Source organism: Amia ocellicauda, chromosome 22 (genome assembly GCF_036373705.1).
Source record: "Amia ocellicauda isolate fAmiCal2 chromosome 22, fAmiCal2.hap1, whole genome shotgun sequence".
Classification (NCBI taxonomy): domain Eukaryota; kingdom Metazoa; phylum Chordata; class Actinopteri; order Amiiformes; family Amiidae; genus Amia; species Amia ocellicauda.
In genome coordinates this window covers 11,024,040-11,050,272 of record NC_089871.1, presented here as the reverse complement: position 1 = coordinate 11,050,272, position 26,233 = coordinate 11,024,040, and the positions used below count along the sequence as shown (strand labels likewise).

Sequence of the window (26,233 nt, the reverse complement as noted above, 5' to 3'; positions counted from 1 at the left end):
CTCTAGAGCTGCCCTGGTCAACTGTAAGTGCTGTTATTGTGAAGTGGAAACGTCTAGGAGCATCAACATCTCACCCGTAGAGTGGTAGGCCACACAAGCTCACAGAACGGGACCGTCAAGTGCTGAAGCGCGTAGTTCATAAAAATCATCTGTCCTCGGCTGCAACAATTACTAAAGAGTTCCAAACTGCCTCTGGAAGCAACATCGGCACAATAACTTTGTGGGGAGCTTCATGAAATGGGTTTCCATGGCCGAGCAGCCACACACAAGCTCAAGAAAACCATTGCTGGATGCCAGATGAATGCTACGTGCCTGAATGCTAATGCCAACTGTAAAGTTTGATTGAAGAGGAATAATGGTCTGGGGCTGTTTTTCATGTTATGGGCTCAGCCACTTATTTCCATTGAAGGGAAATCTTAACGCTATACCATACAATAACATTCTAGATTATTTTGCACTTCCAACTTTGTGGCAACAGTTTGGGGAAAGGCCTTTGCTGTTTCTGCATGACTGCCCCCGTGCACGAAGCAGATCCACACAGAAATGGTTTGTCTAGATTAGTGTGGAAGAACTTGACTGGCCTGCACAGAGCCCTGACCTTAAACCCATCGAACACCACTGGGATGAATTGGAAGGCCAACTGTGAGCCAGACCTGATCACCCAAAATCAGTGTACGACCTCACTAGTGCTCTTGTCTGAATGGAAGAAAATCCCAGAAGAGTGGAGGCAGCAAAAGGGGACAAACTCCATATTAATGCCCATGATTTTGGAATGAGATGTTTGACGAGCAGGTGTCCACATGCCATGTAGTGCAAATTTGTACCTTAAAACAGTTGACTGTTCTGTACTGTAGCTCCCTATTATAAGTATTTTACTGCACTTTACTGCCCCCTATTGCAAGAGCTCCCTATTGTAACAGCCCGATTCAGGTACACAGTGCAATGACAGTACTGTACAGTATAGCAGTCCTGTTACAGTGGAGAGCAGCAGTAACTGGACGGTATATTGTCATGACACGTCAACAAGCCCATGAATACATGTGGAGGCTACTTACAGGATTGGAAGTATTTTTAGATTATTTTCTGAAAACGACTAAGCATGATCTATCGTTTCATATTCATGTCTATGCATCGTATTAATTTGTATAGATTACATTTCGTGTAATTCTATGTTAAATTTTGTATCTTTAGTACAGTTATCTTATCATCACCCTGATTGTCTGTAGATTATACTAATCAGTAATTTGAGTTCTCCAATCGACTCTCTGTGCCATCAGTCAGGAGGGGGCGGGGCCTCAGCATCGCCAGGAAGTGCGTGTCGTGTGCCCCGGAAGTGTATAGTGTGGAGGTCACAGTTACAGAGGGCTGCGAAGAGAGACGGAGTTATAGCTGCTGTTCATGTATTCAAGTTTAAACAGCTGGTTTTAACCTTACAGTAAACATGTCGGAAAGAAAAGTGTTAAACGTGAGTATCGACGGCCGATATTTTACTTTTATAACAATGAAGATGCGTTTAAATATTAATAAAGAAACGTATCCTGCCACAGTACTGCTGTTGTTACACCTGGTAGTATTTCTACATCCACAATTACTGCTGGTCGCTCTACTGAAACCGATGAGAAGTGGGTCGTATTGCACATTACCCAGGAGTATCATTCCCCCCGTGGAGGGAGGGACAGACGGGGGGCTTCTCGGCAGCAGTTTGCATTGGCACAGATAGTCCTGTAATAGGCAGTACGTGTGATAGAAACAGCTGTCACTATTAGGTAGAAGCTGTTCTAGTAGTGAGTGGTGTAGTAACAATAACAGTAGCAGTTATAGTTGCAATTGTTATAGTATTAATAGCAGTGGTTGTTGCTGTTGCTGTAAGGATTGCAATTAGCAGCCGATGTAGCAGTAACTAGGAACAGTAAGCAGCAATGCTGATGGTAATATCGACATCCCTGATCCCCCTGTTCTCTGGGACTGATGCTGCAGTTTGGCTTCATGCAGAAACTCCCAGATCCGCATGTTTGCCCTGGTTGGGTTTATGTATTTACACTTGTAACCAGCTGTGGGTCCCTGTCCTCTGTGCTAATGCTCTCTCTCCCCTCCTGTAGAAATACTACCCCCCAGACTTCGACCCATCGAAGATCCCCAAGCTTAAACTGCCTAAAGACCGGCAGTATGTTGTGCGACTGATGGCACCGTTTAACATGAGGTACGAGACCGACGCACTGACACTGACAGTACACACTGATTGTCTGATACTTAGACACACTGACACCAATGTGACATTCAGATACCCATTTAAAACCTGAATCAGCTGTACAGACACACACTCTCACTCAGAGTCTCGCACTGAGTCTCTCTCTCTCTCTCTCTCTCTCTCAGGTGTAAGACATGTGGGGAGTACATCTACAAGGGGAAGAAGTTCAATGCCCGTAAGGAGACGGTGCAGAATGAGCAGTACATGGGCCTGCCCATCTTTCGCTTCTACATAAAGTGCACCCGCTGCCTGGCCGAGATCACCTTTAAGGCAAGAGGCTCAGGCTCCGTCTCTGTCAATGTCTCCCAGTCTCTATCAATGTCCATCTGTCCCCCCTACTGAACCTCTCTGAATGTCGTCAGTGCCTTTGGGCGTGTGTGTGTGGCGTGTTCACGTGTTCCTCTGCCCCTCACTCTGCAGACCGACCCTGAGAACACAGACTACGCCATGGAGCACGGAGCCACACGCAACTTCCAGGCGGAGAAGCTGATCGAGGAGGAGGAGAAGAAGCTGCAGAGGGAGAGAGAGGAGGAGGAGCTCAACAACCCTATGAAGGTGAGGGAGTGCATCACATTACTGACCGACGGACCAACTGACTGACTGCTGTTGTACTGGGCATCCTGGCAGTGTAGCAGGACTAGAGCCCTTGTTCTTAAGAGCTGATGTCTAGTTGACTAATGGTCGCTCCTGCCCCCCGTAGATCCTGGAGAACCGGACACGAGACTCCAAGCTGGAGATGGAAGTCCTGGAGAACCTGCAGGAGCTGAAGGAGCTGAACCAGCGCCAGGCCCGGGTGGACCACGAGGGGCTGCTGTCCCTGCACCGGGAGTTGGAGGAGCGGGAGCGGAAGAGAGAGAAGGAGGAGGACGAGAGAGAGACGCGGTGAGGGGAGGAGGAGGAGGGAAACCTGGAGCGAAGGAGGAGTAGAGGGTTAAGAGGGGTGGAGACTGATTTAAAAACGCTGAGTTTCGTCTCCCTCTCTCTCCTCCTGTGGTCCAGGGAGATGTTGGAGCAGGCTCTGGTGAAGCGATTGAGGGACTCGGACTCGGACTCGGAGGAGGAGAGAGTGGCGGGGAGCGGGAGAGCTACCCTGCACAGTGCCGACAGACCCACAGACATCCTCACCACGGACAGACAAGTCGACACACTGGGACAGGTGAGAGGGACACAGCGTCTCTGCCTCTGCCTGACTCACACTGTGTGCTGGTGTCCTCTCTCTCTCTCTCTCTCTCTCTCTCTTCAGTAATGTATGTATGTCTCCCTCTGTCTGCAGGCCCCCAGCTCCTCCACAGTGAAGCGCCCCCGAGTGGAGAGCTGGGAGCGCAGCGTCGGGGGGCTGGGCGGGGGTGCGCTGGGAGCCCTGGTGGTGAAGAAGAAGCCCCCCCCCACGACACAGCCCCCTCAGGCCCCAGCAGCAGCAGGTAAGGGGCAGAGGCGGCTGTAACAGGGCAGGTGACCCACTGGTGTAATGCAGGGGTCTAAACTCTGACCTCTTCTCTCAGCAGCACTATTTATTTTATTTTCCCCCAGTGACTTAGACAAGGAGCCACAAGGAGGCAGTACAGGCTGCGATTTGTCAGCTTTAGTCCTTTCATTCCCTTTCCCTCCCTCCCTCCCTCTCTGTCATCCCTATGCTATTTGAAAAGGGGGAACATTTTACAGAATTTAACAGAAGTTGCATGATAGCAATTAACCCCGATCTGGTGGCTTCAATCTGGCGGTAAGATTCAGCGTTAGTAGTGATTGTTCGCTGTCCTGCAAAGCGGAAAAGCGATACACAAAATAGGAAATACACTGGTTTGAGGCTTTTAATAGTTTTAATTAATGCACACCCCCCAAAAAACAACAACAACAAACGTAGACCAGCTGTCAGTCATAAGCTCCTGTTCTTTTGCAGGATCTCACACCCTGAAGGCTGCCACACCCCCTGCTGCCCAGCCACCAGTCACAGCACAGAACGGCTCCTCGCTCAGCCTGCTGGGGGCCTATTCCGACAGCGAGGACAGCGAATGAGAGAGCTGCGTGGCCAAGGAAGACTATATATGTTTTGTACCTTTTTATTGTATTTACCTTTTACTGAGCAGGGGACCTTAAATCAAGTGCTGTAATACAACTAGTTTGAACACCATCGCCCTGTGCAGTACAGATGAGCTGCCAACTGTGCCATGGGGGTGGGAGGGCGGTGTCAGGACTGTGGTCAGTGGCAGCTTGAACACCAGTAATAAACACAGTCAGACCTTACCTTCTTGTACGGCTGAAGTGTGTGTGTGTGTGTTTGTTATTTTTTTTGTATGTACTGAAGCAGTGTGAGGTCTCCAGGGTGAGTGAGTCACTGCAGGGCTGAGAGGATGTGTGTGTCACAGAGAGAGTGAGTGCAGTGTATGAGAGATGCTCAGTTTGTGAGGGAAAGTATCCTGTGTTGTTTGTCGTTTTCTATCAGTCTGACTTCATCCCCCTTCCTTTCACTCCTTCTTTCTCGCTGCTTGTCCCTCTCTCACTCAATTCCTTTTTCTTTCCCTCTGTCCCGCTCTCTTCACTTCTCTGTGGCCTCTTTCTCTCTCTTATCTCGCTCTTTCCGTCTCTCACAGTCGCCCTGACCTTTCCGCTTCTGATGGAGGTGGGGGGAGTATGTGTGTATGGAGGGGGAAGGGTGGTAGGAGAGGGGGATTTAAGGTATGACTTCATTCCAATTCTGTATCCCTGGGGATCTCAAACAGGGAGAGGGAGGGAAAGAGGAGCCGAGATCACGGATACACAGGTCTTGTTCGCTGTCCTGCCGTCTGATTTCTACTTTGCAAGTGTGTGCGTCACTGATTGTGACTGTAGGTGTAAATTAGAGGCACAGATTCCCCCCACTCCCCCGCCCACACTTGTCTTTGTGAGTGACACAACTGTTAATTAAAGTATGCAAATGAGCACCAGGAGAGACGACTGAATCTTTTTTTTTTGGTAGGTTAATTTAAGAGAATTAATTGCCAGCACGGTGTGAATTCGCCCTCTTTTGTGTAAATTGGAATCAAGGGGCCGGGCAACAAGCTGCTGGGCACAGCAGGTGCGATCCGTCTCGGCTTCGATACACACTGCTGTCTTTTATGTATGTATATATATATATGTGTGTGTGTGTGTGTGTGTATATATATATATATATATATATATATATAGTAACATTTTACTACAGTTCTGACTGCAGATTTGCTTTCAAAATAGAGATCAATAGATACATCATTGGTTTCTCCAGTTCGCGTAAGGATTAAATGTCGGCTTAAAAAAAAACCAATCCTTTGGGAATTCCACAGCCGCCCCTCCCCTTTAGGCGGCCGCGTCTCTCTCTCTCTCTCACAGTCAGTCGCTTCCTGGCTGAACTCGGAGCGTCTTCACCTCTCCGCTGCTGGGGCAGACTCTCTCTCTTTTTGTCCCATTTCTACGTTATTGGACGGTGTTAGACTTGCTTATATTTTTATTTTCAAGGAACAAACCCCACAACAAACAAACAAACCAACAGCCGGGGAGAGAAGAAAATGGAGACGTGATTAAAAAACAACAACAACCCGTCACTGTCAAGTACACAGTGTCCTCGCCGTCTATCCTTCTTTTACCAAAGCAAATTCGTCTGCCTTTCCCGGCTGCGGAGCGGGCAGCGGTGGGATGGTGTGACTCCGCCGACCGCTCTCTGTCTCCCGGTGTGTCGGCGCGTCCCGGACCCGGTCGCTGCTCTTTGGCTCGCCGCTGCGAGGTACAGCCACTCCCGGGGAACGACAGCCGGTCTGTCCGCGGGATACGGGGTCGGTGTCGCGGGTGTCCTCCGACGGTCCCCCAACTCCGGAGGAGGGACGCTGGAGGGAGTTGGGGGACTGTCGGAGCACCAGGAAAGGGGAATTAAAACCAAGTAGACATCGGAGTTTAGCTGGCAGAAGTGCATGCATGCATCTTCCCATTTTATTCTGCAAAATAATCCACCCGTCTGTGCGCTCTCTGTGTTTTTATGTATTTATTTGTGTCGTCCTCTGTCACTCTCTATTACTGTCGATCTGGAAGTTGTTCAAGGACTCCGGGGGGCGCAAGTGATCTGGGGACAACTGCGAGACAACAGGGGGGCCGGAGAGACGGGACAAAGTGGACATCTTCTCAGCCCTCACATGTGTTTCACGTTTAACCCCCTCTTCCTGAACAGGACAAAAAAAAAAGTGAAGAATGAACCTATACGTTTTGTTTTTAAACATTGAATCTCAAAACAAAACTTGTCTAACTGCAGGATGGGATGGGATGGGATGGGATGGGATGGGATGGGATGGGGGGGGGGACACGTATCATATGAAATGATCATGAGCAGCAGCTATTGTCCAGTAGTCTCGTCTGTCTCTGCTGTCCAGCTGTCCACCCGGTGGCTGGAGTTGGGTTTCAGCATCGCTCCGTCACAGCTGCACACGCTCGCCCTTTTCTGCATTGCTCATCAAAACAAGTAGTTAGAAACAATAACGTACAATTGACTTACTACATTTGAACAGAGCATGCAAAAGTAACTTGCATGCACAGATGACAAATTCAATATTTAAGCTGTAGCTTCTTTAAATAGAAGTCCTAATTAAAGGACGGCGGCGTCTCCTCATCCCGCTCGTCTGCATCCTGTGGAGGATCCCCGGACACCCACCAGCTGGGGGGGGGGTGAGGAGAAGTTTCCACTGCAGACAAATCCACAGTCACACACAAGCCCTCACTCCAGGTCTTTAGTTTTCCATTTCCTAAAACAGACACGCTTCCCAGTCCAAGACTCCTCCACCCTGAGCTGTTATTCTATTAACATTATTGTTCTTCATTCCAGGCCCTGCTGAGGTCTTGGGTCTCAGCGCCCCCTGATGGCCAAGTGGCTGAAGGACTACCTGAGCTTTGGTGGGCGGCGCGTCCCCCCCCAGCCGCCCAAGCCCGACTACACGGAGAGCGAGATCCTGAAGGCCTACCGCGCGCAGAAGAACCTGGACTTCGAGGACCCGTACGAGGACTCGGAGAACCGCACCCGCGCCGACCCCGCCCTGGCCGACCTGCAGAACCAGAACCACAGCCAGGGCTGCCCGGGCCTGGGCTCCCCGCTGAAGTCGGCCAGCCTGGACTTGAAGTTCGTCTCTCCCAAACACCGCCTCATCAAGGTGGACTCGCAGGACATGGGCCGCAGCAAGATCCTGCTCAGCGCCGTGAGCCCGGACGAGTCGCCCCCCAGCAGGACTGAGCCGGTAGGACACGCACAAGCACACGCACACGCACACACGCGGAGAGCAAACTCTTACCCTCAGACCAAGGGCTTTAAATAATTGAGGGAAAGGGCCGCTGCTGAATTATTCAGTGGGATCTGAAGAGGTTTGTTTGTCTTTGTCTGTTAAAATATCAACATGAAGTCAAATCAGAGGATGACTTGTGGCGTGAGGATGTAGAGGCCTGCTCAGGGATTCGGTGCAAACCCCCCTGCCCTTCTCTCTCTTTCCCTCTCTCTCTCTCTCTCTCTGCCTGCTTAGTATTAAACCTGACAGAGAGCGAGAGAGTGAGTGCCTTTTCATGTTACTAATTTTAATTGCAGCTTCCGGCTTCTGGGCCTGCAAATTCATTACAGTAAAACCCTTTTATAAGATCCAGAAAATATCACTTAAGGGATATTGCATGGATTTCTCCCTCTCTCTCTGTCTTTGCCTCTAAGCTTTGAGGCAGGCACTGGGGGTGTGTGTGTGAGTACATCCCTCCAACTTGTGGCCGTGGAGAGAGAGAGAGATGGTTGGGGGAGGAGAAGGAGGAAGGGGCAGGAGGTGAGGTGGTGTTCTGTAAGCCCTTCACACTCACTCCTTTCCTCCTATAAATAATAAAGTGTTTAGGTTAGAGAGGAGGGGGAGGCCGCGGCAGGGTCCTTTTGATAGATGTGACCCTGCTTGTCCTCTCAGGAGATAAGAAAGCTGTCGCACTTGGCCCACAGCCAGGCAACACTGCTGGGCCCCGTGCTGTCTCTGTATGTAACTGTGTCCCATGCACATGAGAGAGGGAGGCAGAGACCACAAACATCTGTACATGCTCACTAAATGAATCCCGTTTGCCTGAAGCCTGGGCCCAGCTTAAGGGCCTGATTTTGACTTAGATGAAAGGAATGATGCAATTAAACTCACCCATACTCTCTCTCTTGATCTCTCGCTTACACACACACACCAATGCCAGTCTGATGCAGAGAGAGAGAGAGAGATGTGGTGAGTGAGTCAGGGAGTGGGTGGGGGGTGGTGGTTACACAGTTATTTCCCTGCCTGACTGCTGTACCTGCCGGGAAGCTTCCCAGGCCAGGTCATGGCAGCTCGTTAATCAATTTCACACATAACGAGTCAGATACAGGTGGCTCGCTGATCCATTGAGCTTCATTAATTAGGCTGAATGAGTCAGAGTAACCTGGTTTCAGATGAAGGCTGTGAAGATGCTCTGAGCATTGTAATAATAATGTGCGTCTCTCTCTCTCTCTCTCTCCAGGCGGTGGTCCCCTCTGCCCCGGCAGTGGGGGACACAGATTACTCGGACCCGTTCGACGCCCGCAGTGAGACGCGGGGGACGGGGGGATGGGGCGAGGGGCAAGCAGAGCCCCCCCCAGAGAACAACGGCTACATGGAGCCCTACGAGGCCCAGCGCGTCATCACGGGTAACGCAACATGGCAAACACATGGCACAACATGCTACTCCACACAACACCCCCGACTGACTGCTGGTACTGTGTCTCACCAACCCTCCTTTCTGTCTCTTTCTGTCTCCCATCCTTTTTGGACTTTTTCATTTCTTTTCTCTCTCTCTTTCTGCTCCCCCTCCCCCAACACATGCGTGCTCAGACCTGCACACGCCCCTGGGACATGGAGCTGTAATTGGTTTGGGTGGGGGTGATTATTAAGGTCAGGAGTACAAAAGAGCTCAACAGCCTGGGGGTGAGAGGTGTGGGGGGGGGAGTATCAATCGCTTTTTCTCCCAGTCTGTCAGATACACCAGTCTGAGTCCCCCCCACCGGAGGCCACTCACTAGAGACATGTTAAATATATTATAATTATAATTGTTAATTCTAGCTCAGGGTAGTGTGTGTTATTTACGCTGCAGTGATAATAAACATTAATAATTGAGTATAATTGTATTCAGCTGGTGATTCTCCTGCAGTCCTGTCCACTCTTCCTCCTCTACTGCTTGCTTTCTTTCTCTCTTCACTCTCCTCTCTTCCTCCGTGTCCCCCGTTTCACTTCCTCTAACTGCCCTCCTGCACTCTTCCTTTCTTCTTTCCTCCATCGCTTTTCTCTCTATTCTCTCTCCGTCTGTCTCTCAGCAGGCGGTTGGGGTCCTTGCCCAGGTGTCTGTTATTGAGCCGTCTGTGGCATTTGCCCGCGTTCTTGTCTGAATCACTTACTTCCCATCAAAATCGCCTCAATCTCCCCCTTTTCTCCCCCCCGCCCCCCCCTCAGGGTCTGTCTCCAGGGGCTCCACTGTCGCCATGGCGATGGTGGGGGGCGTCCAATAGTAGTGTGTGTCATTTGAAGGTGAAAGTTTGCTCTCTGTGTGTGTGTGCGCCTCTCTCTGCCTCCCTCCTTCCCTCTCACCTCCCCTCCAGCCTTCTGTCATTGACTCAGATAGGCCAGAGTGAGAACTGAGGTGTGTGTGTGGCTGGCTCCGAATGTCTGTGTATTTCAGTTATTCTCAAAACATGCACACCAATAACCTTTCTATCTCTCTCTCCCTCGCTCCCTCCCTCTCCCTCTCTCTCTCTCAAATGCATTTTCAGAAAACCTCCATATTCATTATTGGCTGGACAAAGTGTTCCCCCCATATCTCCTCTGTCTCTAAAGGGATCTATGTTCAGCAGCGCCTCGGGCACTCAGGACTCTTCTCTCTGTATCTGAATCTCCTCTCTCTCTCTCTCTCTCTTTCATGTGTAAATGCTGTGCTTTTACTAATCAGTGCATTTTCTACTGCTCTCCCCCTCCGTCTCTCTCACTCCCTCCTCTTTTTTTTCCCCCCCCCCCCCCCCAGCTCCTCTCTCTCTTCCTCTCTATAGACAGGTGTTGTCCTTGACCATGCTCTCTCTCTCTCCCTTTCCTCTCCTCTCCATCTCTACCCTCTCTCTTCCCCCCGCTCCAATATGGCTTGAAAAGGTTAGACACATCTTTGTCATAGGGTGTAGTGTGTGCAGGCCTCTGACACGGGCACAGACCACACGGCATCAGAGCATGTCCGCACATACCAAACAATAATACATCTCTCTCTCTGTCTCAGAGTTGCAGAGGGGCCCGGCGGGGGGGACCCGGACGCGTGGGGGGGTGCAGCTGTACGACACCCCCTATGAGGAGCGGGAGCGGCGCCGGGGCGGGGGCCAGCGGGGGCGGGGCCGCAGGGCCGAGCCTGGGGGGGGGCGGGAGAGCAGACTGCCCCAGGACGATGAGAGACCGGCGGACGAGTACGACCAGCCCTGGGAGTGGAAGAAGGACCACATCTCCAAAGCCTTTGCAGGTACCATCCACCTCTCGCTCGCTCTTCCTGTGTATTTTCACTATCCACTATAGAGATTAGGGTCGATAGAGTGGGTGGAGGTGGAGGTCAGAGGTCAGAGGTCAGGGGGTCCTCACCCCTCTCAATCCGTCACTGTGAGTCACGGTCTGTGCACCGCCGACATCACCACATCACCCTGACAGCGTCCGCGGCAGCCCTGCTGGCCTGAACCACACTGCCCTGTCACAGTGGTTGGCGGGGTTTGCACGGGGAGAGACAGATGGGGATGGACAGAGGGAAGGGAAAGGAGAGAGCGAGAGAAGCACCTGTCTGTGGAAGGTAGGCTGTGTGTATTCCAGAGGGGAATCTCAATCTCTCTCTCTCTCTCTATCTCTCCTTCCACAGCACTCAGCTCCTGTAAATTACATCACACTAGTTACCTACCATATCACTTTCAGCTTATAATATAATATAGTTTAACATAATATAACATAATAGGCTTTGCTACGCTGAGAGGGAGATGGGGGGGGCACGGTGTGTGAGTGATGGGGTCGGCTGGGGCAGTGAGTGTGTGTGTGTCAATGTGCGCATGAGTCAGTATGCGTGTGCTAATGTGTGTCAGTCTGAGCGTGTCAGTGTGTGTGCACGTGGGTCCGTGTCGGTGCGAGTGGTTGTGTGTGCGTGGGTCAGTGTCAGTGTGTGTGATTGTGTGTGCGTTGGGGCGTGTCGTGTGAGGGGTTGTGTGTGCGTGGGTCAGTGTCGGTGTGTGCGTGTCGGTGTGAAGGGTTGTGTGTGCGTGGGGGCGTCGGTGTCGCTGGCAGTCTGGCTGCTCTTCTGGCTCTCGGGGGAGACAGCCGCTGATCTCTATCTATCAATTTGTCAGCCGAGATCGTCTCCAGCTGCCAGAAAACACAGCATTACAGCCCGTAATGAAAAGACGCCGCCTGCGCTGCTCCTCCACTAGCAGGGAGACCCGGGGAGAGTGTGCGTGCGTGTGCGTGTCAACACAGTGTGCAGTAAAGAGGCTGCTGGTGTCTCTTCATAAATAACATCCCCCTCCCTTTCCCTCCCTCCCTCTCTTTCTTTCTTTCTTTCTTTCTTTCTTTCTCATCCCAAACTGGGGAGAAGGAAGGAACACAGAAATAAGGAGAAGGCTGCCGTTTCCTAATTCGATTTCAGAAACTGTCTTCCAGGTCAGTGAGCTGGGAGAGGAGGCAGCAGTGCAGACGGGGGGGGGGGGGGGGGGGGTTAGTCTTTCTCTGCTGCGTCTCACTGCTTAACTGAGCGGAGAGAGAGAGGGAGGTGGGTAGGGGGGGTGCTGTCTCCTCGTGTTAAATGCCGCTCTGTCATGTCAGCTGGCCCAGGCTGCTGTTGGAGGATGAGGTTGCTGGTGTGTGTAGGAATGGGAGTGTGTGCGTCTGTATACAGTGTGAGGGTGTGTGGTGGTGGTGCTTGTGGTGGGGGGGATCTGGCCTTTGTCACAGTAATGCCTTTTGACAGGTTTCTGCGTGGGGGGTGGGGGGGTTGTGTGGTGATGTCATGGCGTGGTTTGGAAGGGGTTAATGGTGGGGTCAGTCTCACAGCAGCGTCCCGGGGGAGCAGTGCTGCAGGTGGGGAGATGTGTGGGTTTTATAGGCACACACACTGAGACGCACTCTGGAGTTACTATCACACACACACACACACACATATACTGGGTTTACAGTCACATACACTGGAGTTTCAATCACACACACACACACACACACACATATGCTGGGTTTACAGGCGCACACACTGAGACGCACTCTGGAGTTACAATCACACACACAGAGAGACACACTGGGTTTACTGTCACACACACTGGAATTACAATCATACACACACGTTGGGTTTACAGTTCCACACCATGCAGGCAATCTCGCGCACACGGGTATGGATAGAAAGACACGTGTACAAGCACATGCACACACATGGAGACTGACACACAGAGACGCACCGCCCCTATAAAACACATGCACACACATAGTCTCACACTCATGTTGCCAGAGCATTTATAGAAGGAGAGAGAACACTTATTATTCCATTGATTTTTTTGTATCCGTTTGTATTTATATACACAAGTATATATAATACATCCTTGTAATTAGTGACATATCATAATGATAACCAAAACACAGGAATTAAAAAAAGAAAGTAGTGACCATTATATTGGTGGATATGTCTCTCTCTTTCTCTCCCTCCTTTCCATTCGTCCGTTCCCTATTATTTTTACAAGGCTCTAGTAGGACAGGTCTGGGGGAGGGGGAGAAGCAGCGCAGTGGTGGAGGGCAGACGGGAGTAACGCAGGCCTCTCTCTCTCCTGTCGGGGCGGCTGCCGTGTGCAGATGGGCCCTTTGTGCCCTGGCGAGGCCTGTGATCCAGCCGCATTATTCACACTGAGGCTGCCGGAGCGTGTCTGTCGCGGCTCAATCATTAACAAGGGCAGCAGGCTGTTAGGAAGTGGGCCAGAGCGAGGGGGAGGGTATCCATTTTATTTCTAAACTGGGCAATCAGCTGGCTTTGATATCGGCGAGTGGGGGCCAGGGGGTGGAGGCTAGGCGGCTCTCTGGCCTTGTCAGACGATTATGTCATCAGGGAGGCGTCAAAGCCAGTCTCGCTGGAGTGGGGAGGCATGTCGCCTTCCTCCCAGGACTGCTGTGCTTGTTGCGTTTTGTTTTGTGCTGTCTGCCCCTCTCCCTCTATCCCTCCCTCCCTCTCTCTCTCTCCCTCCCCATCCCGATTTGACTCCAGTCTGATCAATATCTCTCCGCCAGCCTGGCTGCCCAGAGCCAAGCTGCGATGGGTTGATTTATTAGAATTCGGTTAAAAAATGAAGGGGGAAAAAGTGAAGCGATTGATTGATTGAGAGGAGGTTGCAGTGCATTCTGGGAAACGGGAGTAGAGTCTGGCATGAGATCAGAGCTGGTGAATAGAAATAAAATGGGTCTCAAGTGAAGAATTCCTCTCCTTCCATCTCTCGCTGTCTGTCTTACTCCCCCTTTGCTGTCCATCGGTCTCTCTCTCTGTGCCTCTTTCTGTTTCTATCTTTGTCTCTCTCTCTCTCTGGACCTATATTTCCACTTGCGGAGACACCATTCTGACTAGATAAATTGTTTTGTTGATCGGGGGGATGTGGTTCCCCCCCTACACACACACACACACACACAGTGCTACACCCCTGTCCGCCCCCCAATCCCCCCGCCTCCGATGTCACCGTCCCGCAGCAGCAGGCCTGGGGCTCACGGCTTTTTAATCTTTCTTCCTCTCCTCTTTTCCTCTTCCCTCTTTCTCCTGTACCAATAATGCCCACTGTCTCTCTCTCTTCCTGCTCCTGTCTGTCTCTGCCCCTCTGCCTCCATTTCTCTTGCCTCCGCTCCCCCCCCACAGTAGAGTTTAGAGAGTTTGCAGACCTGCCCTGGCCCCCCCCTGTGGGCCAGCTCGATGAGGACCCCTCCCTCAGGGACCAAGGTGACCTTTCACCCCTTTCACACAGCGCCCCCTGCCTGCCCTGCCTGCCCTGCGATGCACTGAGACACACCGACAGACGGAGAGATTGCACTGACGCACAGAGACAGCGAGAGCGATGGGCACTATAGTGAGACTTTTATAGAGAGACGGACAGAGGTGGACGAACGGGCACAACATTCACCTCCCATGATCCCCTGCAGCGCCAGAGACTGTGTCCTATGAGTCTTTGTGGTCTGTCCCAGAAGCCCTTGCGGCAGCCAGTATACTGATGATGTCACTGCGCATGACCGCACGTGTCACTGCACCTCTCCCCCCAAACCCCGACCTCAGGTCACTACAGTGCACTCTCACTCCCCTCACTCTCCTCCTCACTCCCTTCACTCCTCCTCTCCCCTCCCTCTCTCACTCCGAATGGATAACTGGTCGGAGGCTGAAACCGAAAGTGAAACTGCTTTTCTCACTTTCATTCTCTCTCTCTCTCTCTGCAGTGCAGTTTGATGGGGCTGAGTGGGACCGCTCCTCACCCCCCCCGGACCGCCTGCGCCCTCCCCGTGGCAGCCCCCTGGGAGGTGGGTCCAAGCTCCGCAGGCCCACCCCTGATGCGCACGGACTGCTGGGGGAGAGAGTGGACCCCAGCCTGCCTCTGGAGAGACAGGTGTAAGTCACCCAGGGGAGTAGACTGGGGTGGGCAGAGGACTGGACTGGACTGGACCGGACCCTGGGGTATCTGAATGAGCTATACTCACCACCCTGTAGGACCCTGTGACACTGAGCCATATGCATTACAGGATTGGACTGGACTGGACACTGAGACGCTGGATTGGACACAGATGCTGGACACTGGACGTTTTCTTTTTTTGTCATATTTTAATACACTGTATACATTGACGTACAGAGACCACACTGATCACATGCGTCTCTGCGTCTGCCGGTCCGTACATCATAGTGTCCATCTGTCCTCTGTCCGTCCCGTGTGTCAGGTGGTACCACGGTTCGCTGAGCCGGTCGGAGGCGGAGTCTCTGCTGACGCTGTGTAAGGAGTGCAGCTACCTGGTGAGGAACAGCGAGACCAGCCACTCGGACTACTCCCTCTCCCTGAGGTACTGCCATCCGCCATCCCTCAGGAAGACAAGATGTTTTAGATTTTAACATCTATTTACACTCTCTCTCATCTGTTACATTCACACTCTCTCCATCACTCTCCCTCACTGCCCCCCCGCTTGTCTTTTCTCTTGGGAACTATATCCCTCTTTACACCTCTCTCTCTCTCGCTCTCTCTCTGTTAATCTCTCAGGTAGCTTAGTCTTGTCTTCTCTCCCAGAAATCTCTGAAGTGTCACTAATGAATATTAATCACCTTCTGTAGACCACACGCTCACACACACACACACACACACACACACACTGTCTGTCTGTGTTTGTGTGTATCAGTGTGTGAGTGAGCAATTGCGGGTGTGTGTGTGTGTATATATCAGTGTGTGTGTGTGTGGCAGGGCAGTGCAGCTGTGGTATCGCTCCCCTCCCAGTAATGACTGACCCACCCCCACCAATTACACTGCACTCACAGGCTATAATTAGCCCTTCATCTCACAGGCCCTGCCTGCCTCTTAAAGGGGAGGTGCAGCTCTCCCTTCTATCTCTCTCTCTCTCTCTCTCTCTCCTACAAACACTCTCTCCCTCTTTCTATGCTTCTGTGTTGATCATAGGAGGTGAATGTTCTGTGTGCATCTTCCTCCTCCTCCCTTTCTTCTCTCCTTTTCCTTTGTCCTCCCCTCCTCCTGTCATCCCTCTTTGTCCTCCTCTCTCTGCTTCAGTTCCGGATATTGTCTGATAACTGATGTGTCTTTTGCAAAGATGTCAATTAAACAATTCTCAATTAATTAATTAGGCACCAAATTGACAGGCTCAGTTCCCGGACAACGTTTGACCCTTTTACACTTTTGTCCTCCAGATTCCACACTCCTTTTCTTGTACACTTTCTCTTTCGTACAGATGAGTGACTAATTCTCTCATTCCTTCTCTCCCTTCCTCCCACTCTCTCAAAGGAGCAGCTAAGTGCTAGACTGCTACATTCATTCTCTCTCTCTTTCTTCTCTTGTTCTTTTCAAAGGAACAGTAATCACTGACCCTCCCTCCCTCTCCCTCACCCACTCTTCCTCTTCTCTCTTCCTCTCTCAGGAGCTGCCAGGGGTTCATGCATATGAAGTTCACCCTGTCCAAGGAGGGCAAGTACGTCCTGGGTCAGAACAGCCCCCCGTTTGACACCATCCCTGAGGTCATCCACTTCTACACCACCCACAAGCTGCCAATCAAGGGCGCTGAGCACCTCTCCCTGCTGTTCCCCGTGCTGGTACAGACGCTCTGATTGGATGGGAGCGGATTGGGGCTTAGGCAGGGTGTAGTTACAGACGCTCCCATTGGCCTACAACTTTCTGTTACCAACGATCTGATTGGATGGGATTTGTTGATTGGACCACAGAACTCTCTCACAGTGGTGCTGTAAAAGATCTCCCCCTGATTGGACCAGTGTGTGCTCGTAGTACCCCCCCCCACCCCAATGCACCCCTTTCTTCTGGTCTGGTACAGAGGTTGTGATTGGATTGGACTAACCAAATATATGTTGCCCTGATTGGAGGCCTTTCTGTAACTGTCATTGTGATTGGACCATGGTGACTTTTCTTTGCCCCGGACTCTGATTGGACAATGCCTTAACCCCCCACAGCTGCTAGGAATTTTTCATGAAATAATGAAATTGGACCATTGTCTCTACATCTCCGATTGGCCTGTTGTTCCGCCGGTGACGTTACAAAGCGTCCGATTGGTCTGTGACATGCCTGCTGATCTAACGAGCAATCTGATTGGATTCGATTTTGTGCTTTCCCAGAGCACTTTTATTGGACCTTTGAGTATCTGTAACCCTGGTGCTGGAGTTTTTATTGGTTCCTACACTTTTTGGGAACAAGGCTTCTGATTGGCTGTTCTGTCCTGCAGGCTCCTCCCAGTATATAAAGGGGTTGGGTCTCTTCTCTGAGCAAGGCTTTTGATTGGACTACAACAGGACCCACCCACAGCCCCTAATCCGTCACTGACAGGACATTATCACTGGCAAACCTATACGGAGAGACAGGGACTGGCATTGCTGAGTGCTATTGACAATGAGGAGGACAATGTAATTATTATTCTTATTATCATTACAGTGATTACTTATTTAGTGTGTTTTTCCACTTGTGCTAAGACAATAAACAGGTTGATTAACCAGTGCGTGCTGTATGTGTGAGCGTGAGCTGATGGAGATGGACCGTAACACACAGTCTGCAACACACAGCAGTATACACCTTAAAGAGAAGAAGGTCCTGCACATAGACGCACAGTAAAACATGCACACACAACACACAGACTCAGACTTACAGAGACACACACAGACTTGCAGTAAAATGCACACACACACACAATAAATTGCACACACACGGTGCTCCTTCCGCCAGCAGACTCTGGCTCGTTTAGATGGCTGTTACCCAGGCGTGTTTCACTGCAGGGGGGTGGGCGAGGATTGAAAGGGACTGAAATTGCTTTTCATTAGCAGGAGAGAATGAGACAGCAGGAGGTGTTGAGAGTAGAGAGAAAGAGGGTGAGAGAGAGAGAAAGACGGAGCCAGAGCCCTGCTGCTCCGGAGAGGCACGTGCACGCATGCAGAGACCTGTGTGATTTGGCTGGTTAATTATTTACTTATTTATTATAAGAGACAGGCGGACGGGGGGGAGGAAATGGAGTGGCAAAGCAGCGCGGGGAGAGGTGGACAGCCTGTGAGAATCGGACAGATGGATAGAGAGGGGGAGGAAAAGCAGATGGAAAAGAGCAAGTTAGCAGTCACTTAAACACAGATGAGAGAGATGGATAACTGGACGGACAGACAGGTGGCAGGCTGTGTTAGAGTTAGATGCCTGGATACAGACACACCCAGTGCAGGCAAAGCTCAGCTGTCGGTTACACACACTCACACCTCTCTCTGTGCGATGTGTCTGGGTGCTGTCTGCTCCAGGCAAGATGGTGCCCGGGGAGGCAGGTGTCTGGCTGGGGGTCGAGATAACGGAAGAATGCAGTCAGGGTGGGAGCAGCTGGGGCTCTGAGCTGTCACTCACAGAGGGGGCATGTTCAGCCTGCAGTGTCTGGGGGGGGCTCTGGGGACCCACGGAAAAGACAGTGGTGGTAGTGGTAGGAGGTAGTGCTGGTCTGGACTGGACTTCCAGCACTGACAGTCAAGCACAATGTGTGAAGCTGTGAGTGTAGTAGTGCTGTGCTAGACCCGCTCTGTCTGGGCAGGGGGCTGGGGGATGGTTGCTGGCGTCACTCAGTCTCCTTTCTGGCTCTGCAGGGACAGGTGGCATAGTCCACATGCCAGACGGGGTAGGGGGCAGCATGTGGAGTGGTGCCAGCCCCCTCTGGATACAGTGCAGTGCAGTGTAGTTTAGTTTAGTAACGTGCAGTATAGAACACTCTCCCAACAGCACACACTGACACACACACTGAAATGTCACACAAGACCACAGGCAGCCTTCCAATCAGAAGAGCAGGGAAACGGGGTGGACCAACCACTATACTTCTCTCCATCTCTCCCACTCTCTCGGTCTCAGTGCGCTCTCTGGGGGGTGAGTTGAGGAACAGCAGCAGGGTACATGTGACTACAGCGCGCTGCACAGCAACTTTATTAATCGCACAAAACGAAATGCATGTATTTTTGTATGTCAACAGGGGGGTAGGGTTTATGTGTTGTGGTTTCATTTTATATCTCCATGTCTGGGATTTCAACAACATTGAATTACACGTAACTTTAACTTTAACAAATTATTTTAGTTTATACCTGTATGTAACGTATGTAATGATGTGTTATTGTTGCCTGTTGGGATTGACAGTCAGCATGGCCGCTATAGCACTGCCTTGTACCACATGGCTGCCTGTTCCTCCCAGTCACCACCGGGGGGCAGCGTTGTACTAAAAGTCACGCACTCGGGTTCACACAACGCAACTTGTAACATCCTGGAAACACACCTGGAGAAGATTTGTCTTTCGTGAAGACCATTCAGTCTTAGAGCAGTGACTCAGCTGTGCGTGAGAGGCAATCAATGGGCTTTATTTGTTTTCCTTACTTTTAATATGAATGACAACACTTTTAATGATTAAATCAATCAAATACAAGGGGTGGCATAAGCAGACGTTCATCTGGGGCCTCGCAACAATTAAAACCATAAAAATGTATTACTGTATGTATGTATACAATTAATTAACAGACACACACCTTGGGTCATTGGTTTATTGTTGAGTGTCATCCCATCCCAACTCCTAACTACCTGTGCCACCCCTGTGAGGATGGCATAATACTGAGACTGAGCATTCCCTGTACAATAAATAAACACGAGATATGAGAGAGAGAGAGAGAGAGAGAGAGAGAGAGAGAGAGAGAGAGAGACAGGCAGAGGGGAGGGTAGACAAGCAGACAGACAAGACTGGCAGCTAGGTGAATAGATAGACAAGGAGACAGACAGACAGGCCCGATAGACTTAGAAATCAAGATAAAAACAATAAATAGATGGTGATACAAATATATTAGACAGATGACACTTTATATACATTTCAGAACCTTTCATTAATACTTAATCAACACTCCCCCCCCCACAGTGTCACAGTCACAGTCCACAAGAGCCTCCCTCACTCCTCCACGCCCTCTTCTTGGGGGAGAGAGAGAATAACCCTCAGCCTGCAGGGGGCGACAGTGAGCTCAGTCAGGCTACGATTCCTCAGCACCGTGTCCGCTGTGTACCTGCCCCGTCTCAGGGGGTACCGGTTTCTACACTACGGTTTCTCACACATACGATACGTGTCAGTGTCCGCTCCCTCCCTCCCACTCTCCTCCAGTATCACAGCATTGGCTCCGTGTTCATTTGTCCGTTTATGTATTAATTCATTGTCTATGCTGTTGTTGTTGTTCTGTTGCCCCTCCGGCTCTTAGACCCTGCCCAGGCGGGGGGGTAGTGAGTCCGTCTTGCCCAGGACAGCGGAGAGCAGGACCACCGGCTCTGAGTGCGGGGCGGAGGAGGGGGGGGTAGGTGCTGGTGGGGGGTGCTGGATGGAGCCACTGCCCCCACCTCCTGCTGCCCCTGCCCCGCTGAACTGACTCTCCACTGAGCGGCCCGGGGAGCCATTCTTGGCTTTGTCCTGGGGGGGGTGGCAGGAGAGGCAGCAGGAGCAGAAGGAGTCGGAGGACAGGGCGTGCGGGGGTGGGTAGGAGGAGGAGGGCGAGGAGGGCAGCGAGGGAGGGGGCCCTCGGCGGAGGCAGCCGCAGCAGCAGCAGCGCAGCAGCTCCAGCACGGCCGCCCGCATGTCCCGGCTGGACAGCGTGTAGATGAGCGGGTTGAGGGCGGAGTTGAGCACGGCCAGCCCGATGAACCAGTGCACCTGCAGCAGCAGCGGGCAGCGGCCGGGCTCACACGCCACGTCCAGCGCCAGCAGCACGAACAGCGGCGCCCAGCAGGCCACGAACACGCCCAGCACAATGGCCACCGTGCGCAGCAAAGCCATGGAGCGCTCCGCCGCCGCCGCCGCCGCCCCCCCGCCGCTGCCTGTCCCGCCAGCACCCACCCGCTTACCGCTGGCCGTCACCAGCCGGTAGATGTGCATGTATAGCCCCACGATGGCGGCCAGCAGCCCGGTGAACACGCTGACGCAGAACGCCACGTAGCTCTTGGAATAGAGGGGCAGCACGGTGGAGCAGGAGTCCAGCCGCCCCAGGCAGTTCCAGCCCAGGCTGGGGAGGGCGCCAAGGAGCAGAGACAGCGCCCAGCAGGCCCCCAGCAGCGCGCACAGGCGCCCCCAGCGGCGGGGGCGGCGCCGGAGACGCAGACGGGAGCGCGGGCCGTGGCCGGGCCTGAGGTGGGCCATGGTGCTGTGGCGCTCAATGCCGATGGCGAGGAGGCCGAAGGTGGAGGCGCTCAGGAACACGAACACGCTGCCCTCCCGTGCCAGCCACTGCGCCGGAGTCAGGGAGAAGGTTCGCCGGCCCGAGGTGAAGATGTTGACCAGGTAGGCCAGGCCGGCCAGCAGGTCGCTCAGGGCCAGGTTGCCCAGCAGCCGGAACATGCGGCCGTGCAGGCGGCGAGAGCGGCACAGCGCTAGCAGCACCGCCAAGTTCTCCAGCACAATGGCACAACACAGCAGCAGCAGCACAGCCATCTTGTAGGCCCCGGCCGCCCCAGACTGGTCACGGCTCAGCTTCCCTGAGTGGTTGTAGTGCCTCACGATGACCTCGTTCATGCCCTCTTCCACCTCCATTGTGTGTGTGTGTGTGTGTGTGTGTGGGGGGGGGGGGGGAGAGCAGGGCTGATAGAAGGAAAGGGGCAAGGAGGATGAGCAAGGTTGTAGGGAGGAAGAGGAGGACCAGAGAGGGGCTGGCTGCAGATCCTGACTTCACATGCAAGGGGCAGTGGGCTGGCTGACCGCAGCAGGCTGACCTTTGACTTCCGCTGAGGGTAACATGCCGAGAATCATCAGGGAGGGACCTGCGGATCAGGAGTGGGCAATGTGTAAACCCATCAACACAACACATCGACACATTCATGTAGACATTCAAACACATTACAAAAGTACTCTGGTATACAAATTGCAAGTTGTACGTCGCTTTGCCTTAGGAAGTCAAACGAATAATTAAAAGAAAAAAAGAAAAGCCATTGGAGTATTGTATACATCACACAGTCAAACTCTCTCTGGCACATTTGAGCTTTTACAAAAACAAAACAAAGCCACCACAAACACAGAGAGAGTGAAAGCGTGGCGAGTCGGCGGGCCGGGGACCGAGTGGGGCGGATGGCTCCTGTCACCGAAGGGCGACCCGCGTCTCTCCTCCCTCTGTGGCGGCGGCCGGCGCTATTTTGGGCCGCTGTAATGAGGGGCTGCTGCAGTTCCGTGGCTGCACAGCTGCACAGGCTCCACAGAGCAGCATTGCACACAGCACTCACACACAGCCCTTCAATGCAATAGTCATCATCAGAGCAATCACTGATAATAGAGTGGAGAAGATACAAGGCAGCCCCCGTGCACTACAGTCATTCCTGCTCATATGCATGCACATCATTTACTACTACTAGTGCTGTTTATATTGTTTACCCCTATTTCCCCTCCCCATAGCTTTTAACTAGGACTTCACATCGTCTGCAATGATTAGCTCACAAATCTAGGATGTAGGACTTGTATTAACTGTATATTTCTTGTATGCACTTATTTGAACTTGTAATTTGTAGTGTGCTGTGATCTGTAATTCTAGACTGTATTGCACTTTTATGATGCTCTTATGGTTGCTTTGGATAAGGGCGTCTACCAAGAAAGAAATAATAACATCATAATAATTATAATAAATAAATACGACTGAACAACACATCAAGAATCGCAGCAACAATACTGAAACACTCGTAGGGTGCAAATGATGTATTTCTTCCCCAGACATAGCAGCACAACCTCGGCGTGGTTTATTGCGTTGTTGTTGTTTGTTTAATCAATGTGAAGTTGTATTTTATACGTCATCTAAATCAAACGAAACGGAGACACTTTTTAACGGTCAGTTTCTTTATTGGAGAGGAAATCTTCATTAGAACCCGAGGCTGGCTCGGCTCGACTCGGCTCGGCTCGGCTCGGCTCGGCTATTCGCGCTGGCGGGGTCTCACCTGTCCGTCAGCTCTGCTAATGAGCTCGTTAGACACGAAACCAGCACTGTGCACACACTGACAGGCACACGCGAGCATGCACACACGTCAAACATGCCAGCAACCGACATATAATAACTGCAGCTCTGACCTGTTAAAGTTGGGGACCCCAGCCCCGTTTCAGCGCTTTTCTCTTCTCTCCACCTCTTCTCCAATTGTGCACCCCTGTCCCACAGCAGCGCAGCACTAACGTCTCTCCCGTCTCTCCACTCTTAACTTTCTGTCCTCTCTCTCTCTCTCTCTCTCCCTCTCTCCCCATTGGAGTCGGAGGCCGGGTCTCTCCTGGGCTCCACAGGCCAATCAGAGGGCAGAAAGGCGTGTGGCTCAACCGTGATGACGGCAGAGGCGCTTCCAAGAACAGCTCAATCAGATTCCCACACTTTTTTTTATTAGTATTAATGAATTTAGTTGTTTGTGTGTTTCCTTGTTATGTAACACGTTGTAATACAGGCTGCAAACATGTCCATGCTTTGTGAGCGAGGGATGAGGGACGCTCTCTGCCTACCTGTCCATCTGTCCGTGTGTCCATCACACACTCTCTCTGGAGTGTGTGAGTAGCAGTGTGTGTGTGTGTGTGTGTGAGTCAGTGTCTATGTGTGTGTGTGTGTATCGTTGTAGGTGTCTCCCCTCCCAGGCGTGTGTCACAGCTGTGTGATCTCAGCGCACACAGAGCCGTGACACTCCAGGCAGGTGAACAGTGCGTGCAGGTAAAGACAGAAAAACACGTTTGTCTGTGCGGTGCTGAGTCAGCGTCCTGTCAGGACTTGTCCCTGGAGCTGCAGCAGAGCCGCGCACTGGAGCCGCTGCACCCTGAGCCGTGTCCGACGCTGGGCCTGGCAGCATACAGTACCTGAAGCACATTGCTGTTTTTAAATAGTGTGACCCCCTGCAGTGTTTTCAGCACCAGACTGCTCTCCTTGAGCCCCCCCCCCGTGATTCCACTCCCTGCATGGTGACAGTAGAGTATCTTGTGCTGTGCTTTAGAGTGCTGTGCTATGCTGACACACAATACACACACAATATATATATATATAAAAACATATATAACACATCTGATAGAGGTTGGCTTTAACATCGTCTGAACATCGCAAACAGACCGACACAGTCACACACACAAACAAACACACATGCATGCATGTAAATACACACTCTCACACACACACACACACACAGGGTAATGGACACTTGGTTCCTGGTATTGACGTTCTGTGATGTAAACAGTGGTTTCAAGAAACACAAACAGAAAGAAACAAAATGTTTTTGACCTCAAGGCAGAAAAATGCAGCAGATTGAAGCCCCCCACACTCTCCCTTCCCCCCCACATTCCCCTTCCGGAAGCGGCAGTCCGGACTTTAAATTCCCATGGCATCCCTGCTGGGCTGAGAAAGAGAGAGAGAGAGAGAGAGAGAGAGAGAGAGAGACTGCCCTCAGCCCTGTTCTGTCTGTCTGCTACTCACAGCCGTGTTCCCACAGTGTCTCTGACAGACGGCCACCGCTGATCCCCCCCGCTCTCTCTGTGTCTGTGCTGTTTTCCAGTGTGCTGTATGACTGTGATAATTAACACACTCCCAAGTGAGAGTGATTATTGTTATTATTATTATTATTATTATTATTATTATTATTATTATTATTTTTCTTATTATTATTATTATTATCATCACTATTATTGTGGTATGTGTATTGTGTGTACGTGTTCCTTCTGGTAACGTGCGTCATGTGTTCTCTTCGTGGAGTGTGTGTGTGTGTGTGTGTGAGAGACAGGACTCGCTGCCCTTCCCTGACCATCGGCCAGGAGTGAGTTGACTGCTCTGGAATGTGCTGCGAACAAGGGGGGGGTCATCATTGGGACCAACCCCCATCCCGCCACCACCACCACCAGCACCCTGGGAGCTTTAAAGACATGACAACACAGACAGACCGATGTGTCAGCAGGCTGGTATGGAGACAGAGAGAGAGAGAGATGGAGAGGAAAGAAGAGGAGAGGAGAGAGAGAGAGGGGGAGGGAGAGGGAGAGGGAGAGGAAAGGAGAGGAGAGAGCCATATGTTTTTATCAGGGTGTCCTGACCGGCTCACCCTTCCTGAGTGACTCTGAGGCAGCCGGAGGAGCAGAGAGAGAGAGAGAAGTTGGGAAAAAGTAAAGAATGTGAGACAGAGTGGTGGAGAAGGGGGATAGAGCAGGAGGGCAACATATGAGAGAGAGAGCAAGAGAGAGAGAGAGAGAGAGAGAGAGAGAGAGAGAGGGAAAATGTTGACTGGCTGGTCGATTGTGTGTCCAACAGCAACAATCACATACTGACTGGACCACCACACCCTATGACAGAGGACAGAGGACAGACGACTGGTGCAGGACAGGTATAGATCTGCTCTCCATGTGTCTAAATCTCAGCGCCTCAGCAGCAGCAACGACGATGATTGTGACCCCGGAAGCCAACGAGAGACTGGGTAGGATCAGGGGGACACAGACAACGACGCGCCGTGTTGAGCTGTCACGAGCAGAACACGGAAGGAACCCCCCCAGTTGTCCATCTGAACGTCACACGACCCTCTACAGCCGTCGCCCCATCCCCCATCCTCCCCCACGTCCCGACTTCCACAGTGCAATGGCCGCGACCAGAACATAATTACAGGAAAAAAAGAATCACAGAAAGCAAACAGAACGACGGAGCGGATTCCGGAAGCGTTGCTTAGAGACCGTTATCAGCATTCCAGAGTCAATGAGCTGGTAAAGCCCGGCTGACAGGGGGCACTGGGGGGTACAGAGGCACACAGACATAAACGGTTCCATGTGTGTCAGTGAGTGTGTGTGTGTGTGTATGTGTGTGTGTGAGTGTGTTGCGGCTCCATTGAAAGCTTTATGGTCCGACTGCTGCTCCTAACTCCTAAATAAACTGGCCTCACTCCCCCCCACTCCTCTTCCTGTGTGCGTGGCATCTATGGCCAGTCTATCTGTGAGTGGGAGGAGCCTCACGCCCTTTTACACCATCAATTCCCAAACTCTGACTGGTCTAACTGGTCAGGATAATGGCCTTATTCCTTCCCCCGCTCATTTACTGATTCGATCCTGGTTCCGTTCTGGTTCTGTAGGCCTGTGGCCACATTGGACCTGTGTGTGGTTCTGGTCTGAGATGTTTGGGATGTTTGGGAGCTCTGCCATCCCTGGGTCTCTCTCTCTCTCCCTCTCTCTCTCTCAAAGAGGGTATTTTTCGTGTTTTTATTTCTGCTGATATCTGCTCACAGGAAACACCCACATACATCACAGTTTCCATTCTGAGTTT

General features: G+C 51.8%; 3 protein-coding genes across 4 annotated transcripts; 2 read left to right on the top strand and 1 right to left on the bottom strand.

Annotated features, from left to right (window-relative positions):
• Nucleotides 1-1,327: 1,327 nt before the first annotated feature.
• yju2 (YJU2 splicing factor homolog) lies at nucleotides 1,328-5,166 on the top strand. Its single transcript, XM_066695270.1, has 8 exons — nucleotides 1,328-1,465; nucleotides 2,100-2,200; nucleotides 2,374-2,518; nucleotides 2,669-2,803; nucleotides 2,949-3,130; nucleotides 3,248-3,404; nucleotides 3,522-3,669; nucleotides 4,146-5,166. Exons 1-8 carry the CDS (start codon nucleotides 1,442-1,444, stop codon nucleotides 4,259-4,261), a joined length of 1,008 nt encoding a protein of 335 aa, XP_066551367.1. The 5' UTR covers nucleotides 1,328-1,441; the 3' UTR covers nucleotides 4,262-5,166.
• A 410-nt stretch (nucleotides 5,167-5,576) lies between these two features.
• LOC136717769 (SH2 domain-containing adapter protein D) lies at nucleotides 5,577-17,472 on the top strand. 2 transcript variants are annotated; one of them, XM_066695268.1, is made up of 8 exons: nucleotides 5,577-5,981; nucleotides 7,068-7,473; nucleotides 8,738-8,903; nucleotides 10,511-10,744; nucleotides 14,132-14,212; nucleotides 14,701-14,869; nucleotides 15,193-15,312; nucleotides 16,390-17,472. In XM_066695268.1, exons 2-8 carry the CDS (start codon nucleotides 7,102-7,104, stop codon nucleotides 16,574-16,576), a joined length of 1,329 nt encoding a protein of 442 aa, XP_066551365.1. In that variant the 5' UTR covers nucleotides 5,577-5,981; nucleotides 7,068-7,101; the 3' UTR covers nucleotides 16,577-17,472. The 2 variants fall into 2 exon arrangements, with proteins under 2 accessions (XP_066551365.1, XP_066551366.1); XM_066695269.1 differs by lacking the exon at nucleotides 14,132-14,212.
• Nucleotides 17,473-19,333: 1,861 nt separating this feature from the next.
• Nucleotides 19,334-23,365, bottom strand: s1pr3a (sphingosine-1-phosphate receptor 3a). Its single transcript, XM_066695942.1, has 2 exons — nucleotides 23,050-23,365; nucleotides 19,334-21,761 (listed from the first exon to the last, which is right to left on the bottom strand). The coding sequence occupies exon 2, from the start codon at nucleotides 21,532-21,534 to the stop codon at nucleotides 20,212-20,214; it is 1,323 nt and encodes a 440-aa protein (XP_066552039.1). The 5' UTR covers nucleotides 21,535-21,761; nucleotides 23,050-23,365; the 3' UTR covers nucleotides 19,334-20,211.
• Nucleotides 23,366-26,233: the final 2,868 nt, after the last annotated feature.